The 12,854-nt window shown below is 42.2% G+C and overlaps 1 protein-coding gene across 2 annotated transcripts; it reads left to right on the forward strand.

Annotated features, from left to right (window-relative positions):
- On the forward strand, positions 1-9,044 carry PCNP (PEST proteolytic signal containing nuclear protein). 2 transcript variants are annotated; one of them, XM_059493577.1, is made up of 6 exons: positions 9-68; positions 2,392-2,520; positions 3,446-3,666; positions 5,548-5,622; positions 6,074-6,129; positions 7,063-9,044. In XM_059493577.1, the coding sequence occupies exons 1-6, from the start codon at positions 14-16 to the stop codon at positions 7,190-7,192; spliced, it is 666 nt and encodes a 221-aa protein (XP_059349560.1). In that variant the 5' UTR covers positions 9-13; the 3' UTR covers positions 7,193-9,044. The 2 variants fall into 2 exon arrangements, with proteins under 2 accessions (XP_059349561.1, XP_059349560.1); XM_059493578.1 differs by lacking the exon at positions 2,392-2,520 and having other exon boundaries at positions 1-68.
- Positions 9,045-12,854: the final 3,810 nt, after the last annotated feature.

A 12,854-nucleotide genomic window follows, 5' to 3' on the forward strand; every position in this document is an offset into this window, starting at 1 on the left:
GAGGCGGGGGAAAATGGCGGACGGCAGAGCCGAGGGGGAGAAGGCGAAGCGGCCGCAGCCCGCAGGAGGTGAACACGTAGCGCCTCTCGCCGCGGGGCTGTGGGGTGGGAACGGGCTCTGGGCCGGTGCAGCGGGGGTGGGGCGGTCCGGGTGTGCCTCAGCCGGCCGTGAGTTGCCCGGCCCTGCGGGGAGAGTGGGTGGCCTGGGCCTGAGGGGGCTGCGCTGGGGAGAGGCCAGTGGCGCCTGCTGGGCTCAGCTCTGCCGGCGCTTTGGTAAAAACACACCCGCTGCTCCTTGTCCGGGCAAATGCGCTGTTTCTCTCTCGTAAAAATGCACGGAGTACTTGCTCCGTGTTCTGAGAGAAATATGACTGTTGCTGTCTGCAAGGATGAAGATAGAGCCTTAAAGATTAACTTTCAACAATTCTGGTACCTTTTTTATAAATGAATGTTCACTCTCAGTGAATATTCTTTAATTGCTCTTTTAAGCATTTGGGGATTTTTTTGCTTGGCAACAATCTGTAAGTTTGCTGTTTGGTCGTATAGTATTTATATTATTACTGGACATTCCTGTAATTTCTGCAGTATTTGGTTCGAAAATTTTAATGTTTCTTCTTTCTTCCCTTAAAGTTGAGAGGACAATGTCTTTGCAAAGATAAAGCTTTTCTTTCTTGGTGTATTTCCTTTTTTTTTTTTTTTTATTTAGTTGGGTTTTAGTGGGTTTTTTTGTTTGTTTTCATATATGTGTAAGGAGAGGGCACTTCTCAGATCTGGTGAAAAATGAAATCAGGCTTGTAAACCAATCAGGATAGCTTTAACATTGAATGTTATTTCTCATAATCGCTGACATTTGAAGAGTATTGATTTTAGATAGTTCCTTGACTCTTGGTTCTCTGTTGGGCTTTGGTGGCTTTTTGGTTTTTAGTTTTTGGTGGTGGTATTGGGTGTTTTTTGTGTTAGTAATACAGTAACTGGACAGCATCAGCCCATCAGTAATTCCTGCTGTCCTGTGTGCTGAAACATGATCTGAATGACTTGAGGTACCTTGGCCCTAAGGAAGAATAGCTGTTCCCTGAGGATTTTTGAAAGCAATTTGCAGTTCTTAGCTTTTGGGGCTTATCTGAAAATTAATTTAGCTGTGACGGGTTTGTTCCCAGGGACAGCAGATCCTGAAATGCTGTGCAGCTGGCACTGTCACTCTTGTCACCTCAGCCACCTGGGCTGTGGAAGTGTCCCCTCCTCATGTGGCTCGGTGATTCACATGAGTAAAACTGGCTGTGAAGGAGGACAACTCTTCATGTCTGCAATCCATGGGAAGGGCACTAGCCAGTCTGGTTTGGAAATAGTGCTGGTGCTTTCTGGAGGTGAAATATGACCTGCAGGAAATGATAAAGCAGCCTTGAGATCTTGGAATATACCTATGGGCTGGCAGGGGAGGTGGTAGAGACCTGTTTAATGGTTAATATGCCTGAGTTTCTGTTTCCTGCAGAAATCCAACAGCACAACAGCTCCCTCCCCACCTTCCCCAGTTGTCCTGTGCCCCTGACACTTTTGACAAACAGCCAGAGTGTTTCTCTCAGCAGTCTGGTGTTCATCCTTTGGCAAGCCCAGTAGAAATGACACTCAGAGTGCAGTGCTGCTAGGAGCTGATTCTGAGAGAGGTGCTCTTTAGGGTTTGGTGAGAAAACAGATATGGGTGGATTGTATTAGCTTCATCTTGTGCCCAGCAGTATTTGAAATTTGCTCTTTTAAGAAGTAAGCTGTAAGCATGGTGTAGTAACCTTCAAGCTAGCACTAGCCTAGGCCCTGGTTCCCTGTGCCCTGAATTTTGGCTGCTATGGATTTTGTGTATTATGGAAAAGAAGACTTAGCTCTGCAATTCCAGCATTTTTAGGGCCAGTGAATCTTCTACCTAGCCTTGAACCAGTCTCCAGTGTACTGAGGCTGCACCTGGAGCACTGTTTGATGTGATTTTATGCACTAACGATGAGGATGCTCTCATAGTCTCTGCAGACTGCTGTTTGATAAACTCTGCTAAGACAGCCACCAGTACCCAAGGTCACTTGTGTAAATTTTGGTTGTTTCTCTTTCCTCCTTTGTTTTGCATTTTTATATCTATATTTTCTGGATCAAATTTCTAGTAGCATTTTTAATACAGTCAGACTGATTAAAGTTACATTTTTTTTGTGATCTGCCAGGAATGATGAAATCCATTTTGGTTTCAATCACTTATTGATACCTGGAAGAGTGGGGTAGAACTGGTATATTCTGCTGCTTCTGATTTGGGAAATAGCAGACAAATATATAAATATATAGATATATAGATTGAGTCCCTAGTTTTTCTCTTTCCTGATGTTGTTTGCTTCTTTTTTTTTTTTTTTTTTTTTCTCAGAGCTACAATCTTGTTGGCCCCCAGTTCAGACTTTCTTCTCTCCCATTGCTCCACCTTACCTAGCAGCTTTTTGCATTAGCAGTGCAAAGAGCTTTTCCCCCGATGGTCGGAATCTGCTGTGCACGGGAGGTGCTGTTCTGCATTTGGTGTGATGAGGAACCTGTGCTGGCTCCAGCAGCTTTAAACTGCTGCTGTGAGCACTTCCCTGGCCATTCCTTAGTGTGGGTTTGTTTTCCCCCTCCTGCTGCTGCAGTGCCTTGCTTATGGCAGCAGCAGGGCAGTGTCTTTTTGCTGAAGCGTTTACTCTGTTCAGTGTGAGTTTTCCAAGGACACCTTTGTCCCTTGGTGTAGCTGCAGAAGCTGGTTTTATAGGAATGGAAGTGTTGCTTGAATGTTTTTTCTCTGTGGATCACTGTTCAGCTGCTGTGTTTTCCATGGCTGTACAGAAGCAGAAAAGAGGAAATCTATATATTTGCTTTTTTAGTGCTGATTCCTTGCTCAGCAGAGCTTGGCAGATTTATCACAGATGAGATGCGGACAAGCAGTGACTTGAAAGATGATTGAGCCAGCCAGCCTCACTGTAGGCACTCCCATGGTTTTAGGGTTGTGCCAGACAAGCCTAGAGACTGGCATGGACATGATTTTGTAGAAATTTAGTAGAATTAATTTTACCTTAGATTATCTGCTCTAGATTTGGAATTGGGATTCCAATTATGAAAGCTTATCTGTGGCAACTTAAAAAACTTTTTAAAAAGAGTTAGTCATCTACCTTTTATTTATTACATGAAATTTGACTTCCATACTAAATAAAGAGATGGTGCTTCAAGATTGTTTTCCTGGCTCATACAAGAAGTTCTTTACAAGTAGTGAAGTGCTTGCAGTTTCTTCTCCTCTTTGTGTTTTGCTGTCCACTAAATATACATTGGTGGAAACTGCTGTCACTAAAAACACCTTACCTATTGCACCCAGAGTATAATGCTTTTTGAGGTTGCTGCTCCCATCAATCTGCTCAGTAAAAGTAGCTCATCTTGGTAAGTTGTTTCGACTTCACCAGGACCTGAAGAAGAGGCAGAAAAACCTGTGAAAACTAAGACTGTTTCTTCCAGTAATGGAGGAGAAAGTTCGAGTCGCAGCGCAGAGAAACGGGCAGCTCATGAAGAAGCTGAAGACTTCGCCACAAAGCCTGCTCCTGCCAAAATGTCCAAGTTTGGATTTGCCATAGGCAGTCAGACAACAAAGAAGGCATCTGCAATATCCATCAAACTGGGAGCAAATGTAAGTTTACTGAGGGGCTTTTCATTTTAGGGAAAAGGGAAGTGCTTTGAGGAGGCTTCCTTGCAGAGGAAACCTGGAATTCCCGTGGGGGTAACTTGGGTAAAGCTTAACTTGGCCAGCTGGTCGTGCATGTGTAAGTACTTCAAGGTGATTAATAACAGGTCAGCAGTCTCAGGAATCATAAGCCTTGATTGAAATGGACTGTAGATCTTTGAACATGCAGAATAATTTTATAATGAGATTTGATAAATCAGTAATTTCCTGAGGGAAATGAGGAGACTTGTTAAGCAGTTCAGGCTACTTTGAAATGAGTGCTGGGAGCTTCATTGCATAGGATGCTTAAAGATGGAAGAAAGCATCTAGATGGCTTAATAGGTTGTCTTCCACTCTAAAGATCTTATTTTAGCATGGGGAGTTGTAGCATATTTCCATGACTTTGCCTGTTCTTTGCAAGGTCAGTGTGATTTATTTGTGTTAAATGCAAGTGATGGAGCTTTGTTACATAGGTTTCTAAGAATTCTGATCCCCTTGATTGTCCAACACAAGGTATCCTTGTGCTTGTTCAGATGGGAATCTGATGACTGTACTTCCAGAGTAGTCCTCCCCTGGCTTGGCCAAGGACAAGGCAGGGCTGCCTCTCTGTTTAATACAGTTCATTTACATTTCCCACCTCTCACTGTGATGGATACCTTGTAAGTAGCTGTCTGCACCAAATGCAAACTGTGATCACGAAAGGCTTGCACTGCAATGCCAGCATTTTAGAAACCTGCCGAGGATTAAAAGGGTGCTCTGTTATTTTGACATGGAAAGGAGATGTGGGCTGGCAGCATTCTAGGGTATAAATGCAGCCAGGTCAGCTCAGACTTTGGGAAAATGGACAAGGCTTCCTTCTCTGGGCCTCTGGCATGCTTCAGTTTCTCATGTCCTAAGTGGCAATAAATTTGGCTCAGGATTTCTGCTTCACTCAACTTAGTGGGTGACAGACAGTGCTGAAATTTACCTGTTTCTCCTCAGTCATTTTTGCTCCCCTAGGACATTCCCCATTCCTTGGGCACAGATGCTTTAAAAATGGTGTGGAATTGTGCAGTATCAGTGAGGAACAGCTGTAGGCAGTTGCATAAGGGCTCTGCTGCAGTAGCAGCTTCTAGGAGTGTGTAGTAAAGAATTACCAGTAAAATGCAGAAAGAACTGTATGAGATTGATTTAGTACTATAGTAGCAATCTGTTACTAGCTATTTGTTTTTTTCTCAGTGGTGTTGAAGTAACTCTTGGTACCACTGTTGTAGCACACGTAGCAGTTGTGAGTTTGACAGCTTCCTCCACTTTAAATAGAGGAATAAAAATTAGAAATAAAATAAATAGTCTTTAAAGGAACTTATATTAATCAGACTGTTCTAGATACTGATAGTAGTTTAAAAGGATAGAATTGTTTTAAGCCAGAAAGCTGTCACGTTGTTAAAATAGAAGAAAAAACTTATTCTTTTTTTTTCTGACATTGATGGATAAGAATATCCCAAAAGAATAATGGAAGTAGTGACACAGTAAAATTTTGAATACCACAAGTTGTTCAGGTTCTGTTTTAATTGTTCATGCCATGCCCCACTGGCTGAGTACCCCTGCAGTGTGCTAGAAAGTGAAGACCTGCATGTGGGGAGTTGTAATATGAGAGGGCTCAGCTTGCTGCTCAGTGATCACACATAAATGAGCAGTCATTTTCCTTTGTCATTAGAGAATCCTTCATGTGCTTGATTCAGACAAAAACTTTTCCCCTGGTTGCCCATTTCAGTGAAGATCTTTGATTTAATTTTACCAAAATACTTTAAAAGCCAAGGTTTTCTGAATTAGTAGACTAATGTTACTTGTGCATTTTGTCTTTTCCAGAAGCCTAAAGAGCCTGTTCCAACCCTGGCTCCAAAAACCCTTTCTGTAGCAGCAGCTTTCAACGAAGATGAAGATGTGAGTAATAAGGCAGTGATGAGCACAAAATACCATTGGTGTGGTAGGCAGGGAGAGTGGGTTATTTATGGTTCTTAACATAAATGTCAGGAATTTTCAACCTAGAAACATCTCTTTTGGCTCTGATTAAGAATGCACAATAGCTCTGTGTTGGTTCAAGAAATCATTAAAATGTTGATAACTTCTCCCTGAAAATAAGATGCACAGCATAATTTGAATTAATACTTGCTTTCTCTAGGCTTGATTAGGGGGAGGCAAAGGAAAGTTGTGCATCTGGTTTGCTAAATATTTTGTTGTCATATTACTGCTCCTTCTCTCATGGAGCTGAACAAAGGAGTTTGTGTTTTGTCCTGTAGCTGTGTAGGACCTGCAGTGTGTGCAGATCCCTTGGCTGTCCTGCAGGGCAGAGTGCAGCCTCCGTGTCCCTCTCTGACCTCCTTTGTCCCCGCAGAGCGAGCCCGAGGAGATGCCCCCCGAAGCCAAGATGCGCATGAAGAACATCGGAAGGTAGGGCAGCTTTGAGCTCTGCTGTGCACCAGGGCCAGTGAGGAACCCCTGCCCAGCTCAGGGCACATCCTGAGCATGCTTTGAGAGTACAAGGAGGCAGCATAGGTTAAAGGAACATTTCTCCAGAAACAAGATTTTCAAATTTTAGCCTGTCATCCACAGGCTAAAAGTACTACATTTGCATTTGAACTTTGAATCTTATTTACATCTTTTCAGGAAGAAATTGAGTCTGCATTAAATAGAAACTCTTTTTTTTTTCCTTGTTGCAATAGGTAGGAATTCCTGTTTGTCTCTACCTTGTTGTTTTTTTTTTCCCTGGTTCTCCCTTTTATAAATTCCCTTGAAGTAGGTAGTCTGATCACATTTTTAAACTCATGTGCAAGTTGAAGATAAGAATCATCTCTCAGAAAGACAAAGAATTGCTTCTTTACTTTATAATAAATAATTTAATTCTTCTGCTTGTCACAGATTTAAGATGGTAAGGGATCAGTCCTAAAATGAGTAGGGATCTTTTCAGAGGAGGCTTCACTTAAATTAGGGATGAATTTTGAGAATTTGTATTTCAGAGGTGCTAATCATGATAGACTGCTTTTAAAGTCAGTCACTCTGAAAGTTCTTTAGTTTGGTGGTTTTTCTTTTTTCTCCAGTAACAAATTTAGATCCTCAGTTTCTTAATCTTTGAAGCTGGCAGCAGTTACTGCCACTGCCACGTCCTCTCTTGCCCCATCTCATTGCTGTATTTTGACATACTGGGTACAGATCACTTCTGTGGCCAGCTTACAGTTGCTAATAGTGAGGGCTCCTGATGTCACAGAAGGAAATTTGTGTGGTAGAGGGCAGACTGGGCTTGAAGTTGGCATTTTCAGTGTGACATGGCACAGTCTGCTGTAGTTGAGCTGGCTTTCTCAACTGCTCTTGTTTCACTTTTCACAGGGATACACCAACCTCAGCAGGACCAAATTCGTTCAATAAAGGAAAGCATGGATTTTCTGACAACCAGAAGCTATGGGAACGAAATATAAAATCTCATCTTGGAAATGTCCATGACCAAGAAAATAACTAAATGATGTGGATTACAAATTGGGTGTTTTGGGGGGAGGGGAGGGTGTAACATTAAAGGAACAGTTTCCTTTTTTAAGAATGGTATGAGACTATCTTTGGAGCCACTTTTTTAAGACTTTGAGTGGTACACTAATAAATGAGTTTGAAATTAGAGGTAATTTATGTTTTGTATACAGATTTCAAGGCATTTGCTAATTTTGTAGTTCATGTGATTAGTTTCAAAAGGTTACAGATAATAAAGAAATTGGAGTGGTACCTTTTTAAGATAATTTTTTTTTTGTCAGTGATTAAATAAGGTGGATGAAAAAGGTTACTGTCTCTTTAATCAGGTTAAAATTGAATGCTCTTGCATTCTCACTTCTGGCTCCCTCTTCATAACAGGAGAAACAGCTGACTCCTATGAATTCTGCTAAAGAGAGTGAGCATTGTCTTGTACTAGGAAGTGTTACTGGACTATTACTTTGAATATAATCTTACACAGGAAATAGTAAGAACTTGGATTTTTTTTCTCCCTGCAGTCACCTTTTGTTAAGTCTCTGCAAATAGGAATTATGTTGCTCTGAGTGGCTGTGGTAACTTAGCTCTGATTTTGTTTAAAACTTCATGTAGGGTGTGTAACCTTCAGTGGCCTGTTCTGTCCTAAGGAAATGGGCCTTGTCTGTATATTAGATACAGTCTGTAAAGAATATTCATTACAAAGGTAAATCAGTATTTTCAGTGTGCTCCTTTTAAACCATTAGCCTTGAGTAGTGCTTGTTAGCATTTCCTAGTGGTACACAAAAGCCACCACCAAAAATATGAGCTAATGTACATTAAGCTTCACCTTTGATTGAAATATTTTTCTTTACTATGCCTAGAAGGAATAAAAGCCACACCAAAAATCAGTAACTCACTGCTTAAGTATGAAAAATCTAAGATGCACTTTCCCTGTCTTGCCATTTAAGACAAAATGCCTTGATGCCTATGACCTCGGTGGACACTATCAGGTCAAAGAAAGCTGCATCTGCAGTCCTGATGTTCTAACAGGTATCAGCTTCAGAAATAAAACTTGACCTTTTCCTGCCTGTCTTCCTTTTGCAGTGATTTTCAGCAGTGACATGAATCTGGTCAGTTAATTTCTTAGCTTCCATACTGCAGGACAGTGCTGGGGGATTTCAGTGCTAGCAATGGCCATCTAAATTTCAGTCTAATTTAGATTGTGTATTTGTAAAAACATTTTATTAACAGAACTGGTTAAATAGAACATTATGAACAGCAATAGCACCACCTGCCCCACCAGCAGCACCTCCCATACCCCAAATAAGCATAAAGTTCTTTTTAAACTCCAATACCTGATAGTGTCAACACTAAATTAATTTCAGCTGGAAAATGGTTGTAGCATTCAATACATTAGTTGCTTTCATCCTGCCTCTAAAACTGTCTTCTTGCTAAAGTTGAACTTGCAAGTGCAGAAAGGAAAGTGCATCTTGAAATGTATTTTTTTATTATTATTATTATTATTATTTTAGGAAAGCTCTGACCACTTAGACTTTTGAGTTTGTAAGTTCTAAAAATATTTTTTTGTATTTTTGTATTGTATGTGTAATCTCTTTTCTTTTGAAGTCTGATGCAGTTGAATACCTGTAACTGTTTTCTTTTAAAAGCCTTGTTATAAACTTAACATAAAAATGTATACATTATTTTTCTTCCATAGCAGAAATACTTGGTTTATTTAAAACACACTTTCAAAACTGATTTTCAGGACTTCCAAAACCAATTTGGGCATTACTGGAACTAGGCAAGACAAACTTTTCACTTATTTTCATCACATGTGGTTATGTTTGTCTAAATAAATCCCTTTAAGATAGTGGTAATCCATAGTGAATAGCTATTTTCTTGTGCTCCTCAGTAGCTGGTTCATGCTATATCAACCACTTGTATAGGAACAAAGCAAAACAGAACTTCAAATAAGAATGACTCAGAGATCTATTCCTTGTTTTAATTAACCTACCACTACTTTCTTTCACATCTTTGAAGTAGATGTTCATACCAGAATCTCCTTGTTCTTCAAAATCATTTAGGAAATTGCTAGGCAGAAGAGCAGATATGCTATGAAATACCTTCCATGCAACTGAGAGAGCAAAAATTATCTTCTTAGTTCCGTAGTCAATAAATAATCCTGGACCCTGTGAGAGACTGCAGAAACTTCTGTATCTCAGCTGAAGGTGAGCAGTGATCCTGCCTCACCCGGTGCAAGTGTTCTCTTCCTTCTCTGGGCTTGGGAGCAAATCCATCAGGATTGCCTCAGTCTCCTCAGGACTCAGTGCCAAACAAGCTGCAGTTGTCTGCTGCTGTTCAATGTCTGACACTTGCAAGAACAAACTGACTGATCTGAACAATATCATCAAGGTGAATGTTGGAGTAGTCATGTTTTTGCATGCAGAGACCCCTTTTTTGTTGTTGTTCTTGGTGTGATTTTTTTTAAGGTTTTTTTTTTTTGTTGTTGTTGTTGTTAGTTGACTTGGCTTTTTTTTTTTGTAAGGATGTTCCAAGAATCCTGAAACTCATGATAAATTATGTGATTTAGCTGAATGCTTCCAGGAGGTGTGCTGAGACCTTGAACTGCTCAGTCCAGCACGCTGTGTGTGCCTGGCAGTGGTTGAAATGCCAGCTTGTGTGGTTTTGTCCCGTGGGGCTCCTGCTTGCTTAGCAGGAATTGGTACCTGAGCAGCCTGCAGAACACTGATGACACAAGGTGAAGGTGTGAGCAGTTACCCAGTAACCTTCTCTGCAGCTGGGCTCTTCTGAGCCTGCTGCCTTGCAAACAGATCCAAACTCATCTAACTGTATTAAAATAATAAAAAAGCCCAACAACCTCTTCCCCTCAGAAAAACCAAACAAAAAACAAAAGGTAAGAAAAGTCCCCTCCCGAAAACCCAAACCAAACCAGCCCCACCAAACAGTGCAGTGAGCTGCTGCTGGCCATGTTTCAGGCAGTGCTGGGTGTCGCCCCTCACCTAAGTTCATTCCTTTAAAGCTTCTCAGAATGAAGATTTGATTAGCAGGAAGGAGTCCCCAGGCTGTCTCTAAAGTACCTGAGGGGTGCCAGTTCCCAGCTTGTGCCCTATTGGAGATTACCCAATCCTGGTATTCACTGAGCTCTGGCAAAAGCAGTTGTGCTCCTGGGAGCATCAAGGCAGCAGCCACAGCTGCCATGGGGCCGGGTGAGCTTCATCTCCACGGCTGCAAGGTTGTAGAGCACCCCTTTGTCAGAACTCACTGGACTCTGCTGAGCTCCATGATCTGCCAGTGGCTTTACCAAAGTTGGCTTTCCAAAGAGGCTTGGGAGGAAAAGTCAGCTTTTGAGAAAATGGCAACTTCTGTTCCCTGAAGAGGCAAACAGGTTTTAAACTATTGGAATTCACTGGTGTCACTAGAACTCTGAATAGGTTGCTGTAAGATAAGATAAATCTGTTTGAAGAAACTACAGGGTTTCGAGAAAGCTTTTTGTCAATTTGGTAGCCTTAAAGGGTGTTCTGCAAAGAGGTTTGGCTTTTTTGAATTCCCTATATAACTACAAATTGAGGAATGCTGAGTAGTTCTGCTCTTAAGCTACAAAAGGGAAGGTTATGTTCTAAACTCACCAGAATTTGTTGTCTAGTGTCTCTGTCATGACTCACTAGAACACCATAAACATTATTGGATAATTAACAGTTTGCTATTTTACTTTATTCTTATTAACACATCCCTTATTTCTTCTGGTTTCATTACTGTTTCACTACTGTTGTCTAATTTTGAAATACTGGCATCTTATATAGTACTTAGTTAGGAAAGCTGCTCATGTTTAATAATGTGGAGCCAGTGCTTGGGGGTAGATGCATAGTTACCCATGGAATTAAAAGCTGGGAACATCAACTTGTTACACTTCAACTCTGGACACAGCATGTTCCATTTGTGTTTGCAAACTTGCATTTAGCAGTCTGCAGTGGTGGGAGCCCAGGATTTACTGCCCAAACCTCTGCACTTTGTGATGTCTGGGCACTCCAGCAGCAGCTGACCCTCAGGGTGGCTGGTAATCAGAGCATGGACTTCCTGATTCATGGAACATGGTCTGGAAAACCTCTGCTTGGCATATGGCTCAGTTCTTAAATTTGTTTCTTGGGATTGGATTTCCTGATGAGATGGATATGCAGAAAGTCTCTGTGGTTCTGTAGGAAGAGCTCCACTGAAACTTGAAGTCATGAGCCCATATTGATGTTTTCCTGGGAGAAAAAGTTATTAATCTAAAGTTAATGCAAATTATATTAAAAATGTACTCATCTCTCCTTTTCTCCCCCAGCATCCCCTAATGTTTAAAGATGGTAGTTGCATGTCAGGTGTTGGCTGATGTTACAGAATGACAGCAGTGCTTTGGTGACAGAAGTGTCCCCACTGACAGCAGCTGCCATCTCTACAGCTGCAGGCACAGAACAGGTAACTGTGAAACATGGGCCTAAAGGGGGCTTTAGTTATTTAGTTATGGTGTGACAATCCTGTTCACATGTGAAATTTAAAGCCATGACAAGAAGAGCTTGCACTACTCCACCTCTAAAAGCACCACCTAACTCAGCAATGCTGGGGGGCACTTGTTCCCCCAGGAGAGACAAAGCCTGCAGCACAGAACTTTTCCATTGGGAACAAGAAAAACTTCCTTTCTGCTAAGTCCTTCAAAGGTCACTGGAGACTTGTAATGGTGCTCCCCAAGAGCCCTGCACTGGAGGGTGACTGCAGTGACCAGGGCCTCTGCCTGCAGCAGCTGGAATTTTTCTGCAGGAGCACAGGCCTCGTTTAAGAGCTGCTGGGGGGGTTTCACCACGTTGTTGGCCACAGCTGTAAGTGGCTCCTGAGTGTTAGCATTATACACTGGTGCTGCAGAAATTCATGGTGCTCCCTTCAACAGCAAGGAACGACATGATTGTAACTCCTGTGGAAACAAAGGGGCAAAATATTGCCCACGCATCACTTGGCGCTGTGCATCTGTAGTTGCACCCCTGTGGAGCAGTACTTGTTCCACAGAGCCTACCTTACTCCTTCAGCACTCAGCCTTTTGAAACCCCCACTTTTCTTTAATTATAGACCTAGCTTGATTACTCACAGGGGCTCACAGAGGGGTTAAAAGTTCCTAGCGTTCCCTTAGGATGAAGCACAGGAGATAATCAGGCTTTCTGCAACATCAGTGCTGCCTTGAAGCTCCTGTAACAGAAAAGGGAAAGGCACGGGACACTGCTGCCAGACCTGGAGGCAGCTGTACAGCTCATCCCTCAGCCAGGAGAGTGCCACTGGAGGACAAGCTCCACACCACAACCCCTTCTCAAATACCCACCCAGGGCAGAGCCGAGATGGAAGTGCTTGCTGGTGCTTGCTGTGGGGTGCAGTGTTGTACACCCAAGTCAAGAGAAATAAGGTCTGATAGAAACCAGAATGGTTACAGCTGGTTACCAGGGGCTGAGCAGATACCTCACCCACCCGAGGACTTGCAGCCAAGGCAATTTCAGTATCAATACACACGGTGTTTCATCAGCACTGTGCTCTTGTACAGCCATGTTCTGACACAATTCAGGAGGGCAGTGTTTCCTTTCCCCATACAATGGAACTCTTTGGGCCTTAGGCAAGAATTAAAAAGCAGGTGTTAGTAGAACTATCCA

Source organism: Ammospiza nelsoni, chromosome 2, assembly GCF_027579445.1.
Source record: "Ammospiza nelsoni isolate bAmmNel1 chromosome 2, bAmmNel1.pri, whole genome shotgun sequence".
NCBI lineage: Eukaryota > Metazoa > Chordata > Aves > Passeriformes > Passerellidae > Ammospiza > Ammospiza nelsoni.

What these genes read in the sequence shown, in the direction of transcription:
- PCNP (XM_059493577.1), top strand. Translation starts at nt 14, where the DNA reads ATGGCGGACGGCAGAGCCGAGGGGGAGAAGGCGAAGCGGCCGCAGCCC. An exon ending in GCGGCCGCAGCCCGCAGGAG is followed by an intron (nt 69 to 2,391) that starts GTGAACACGTAG and finishes TTTTTTTCTCAG; the next exon opens with AGCTACAATCTTGTTGGCCC. An exon ending in CGCATGAAGAACATCGGAAG is followed by an intron (nt 6,130 to 7,062) that starts GTAGGGCAGCTT and finishes CACTTTTCACAG; the next exon opens with GGATACACCAACCTCAGCAG.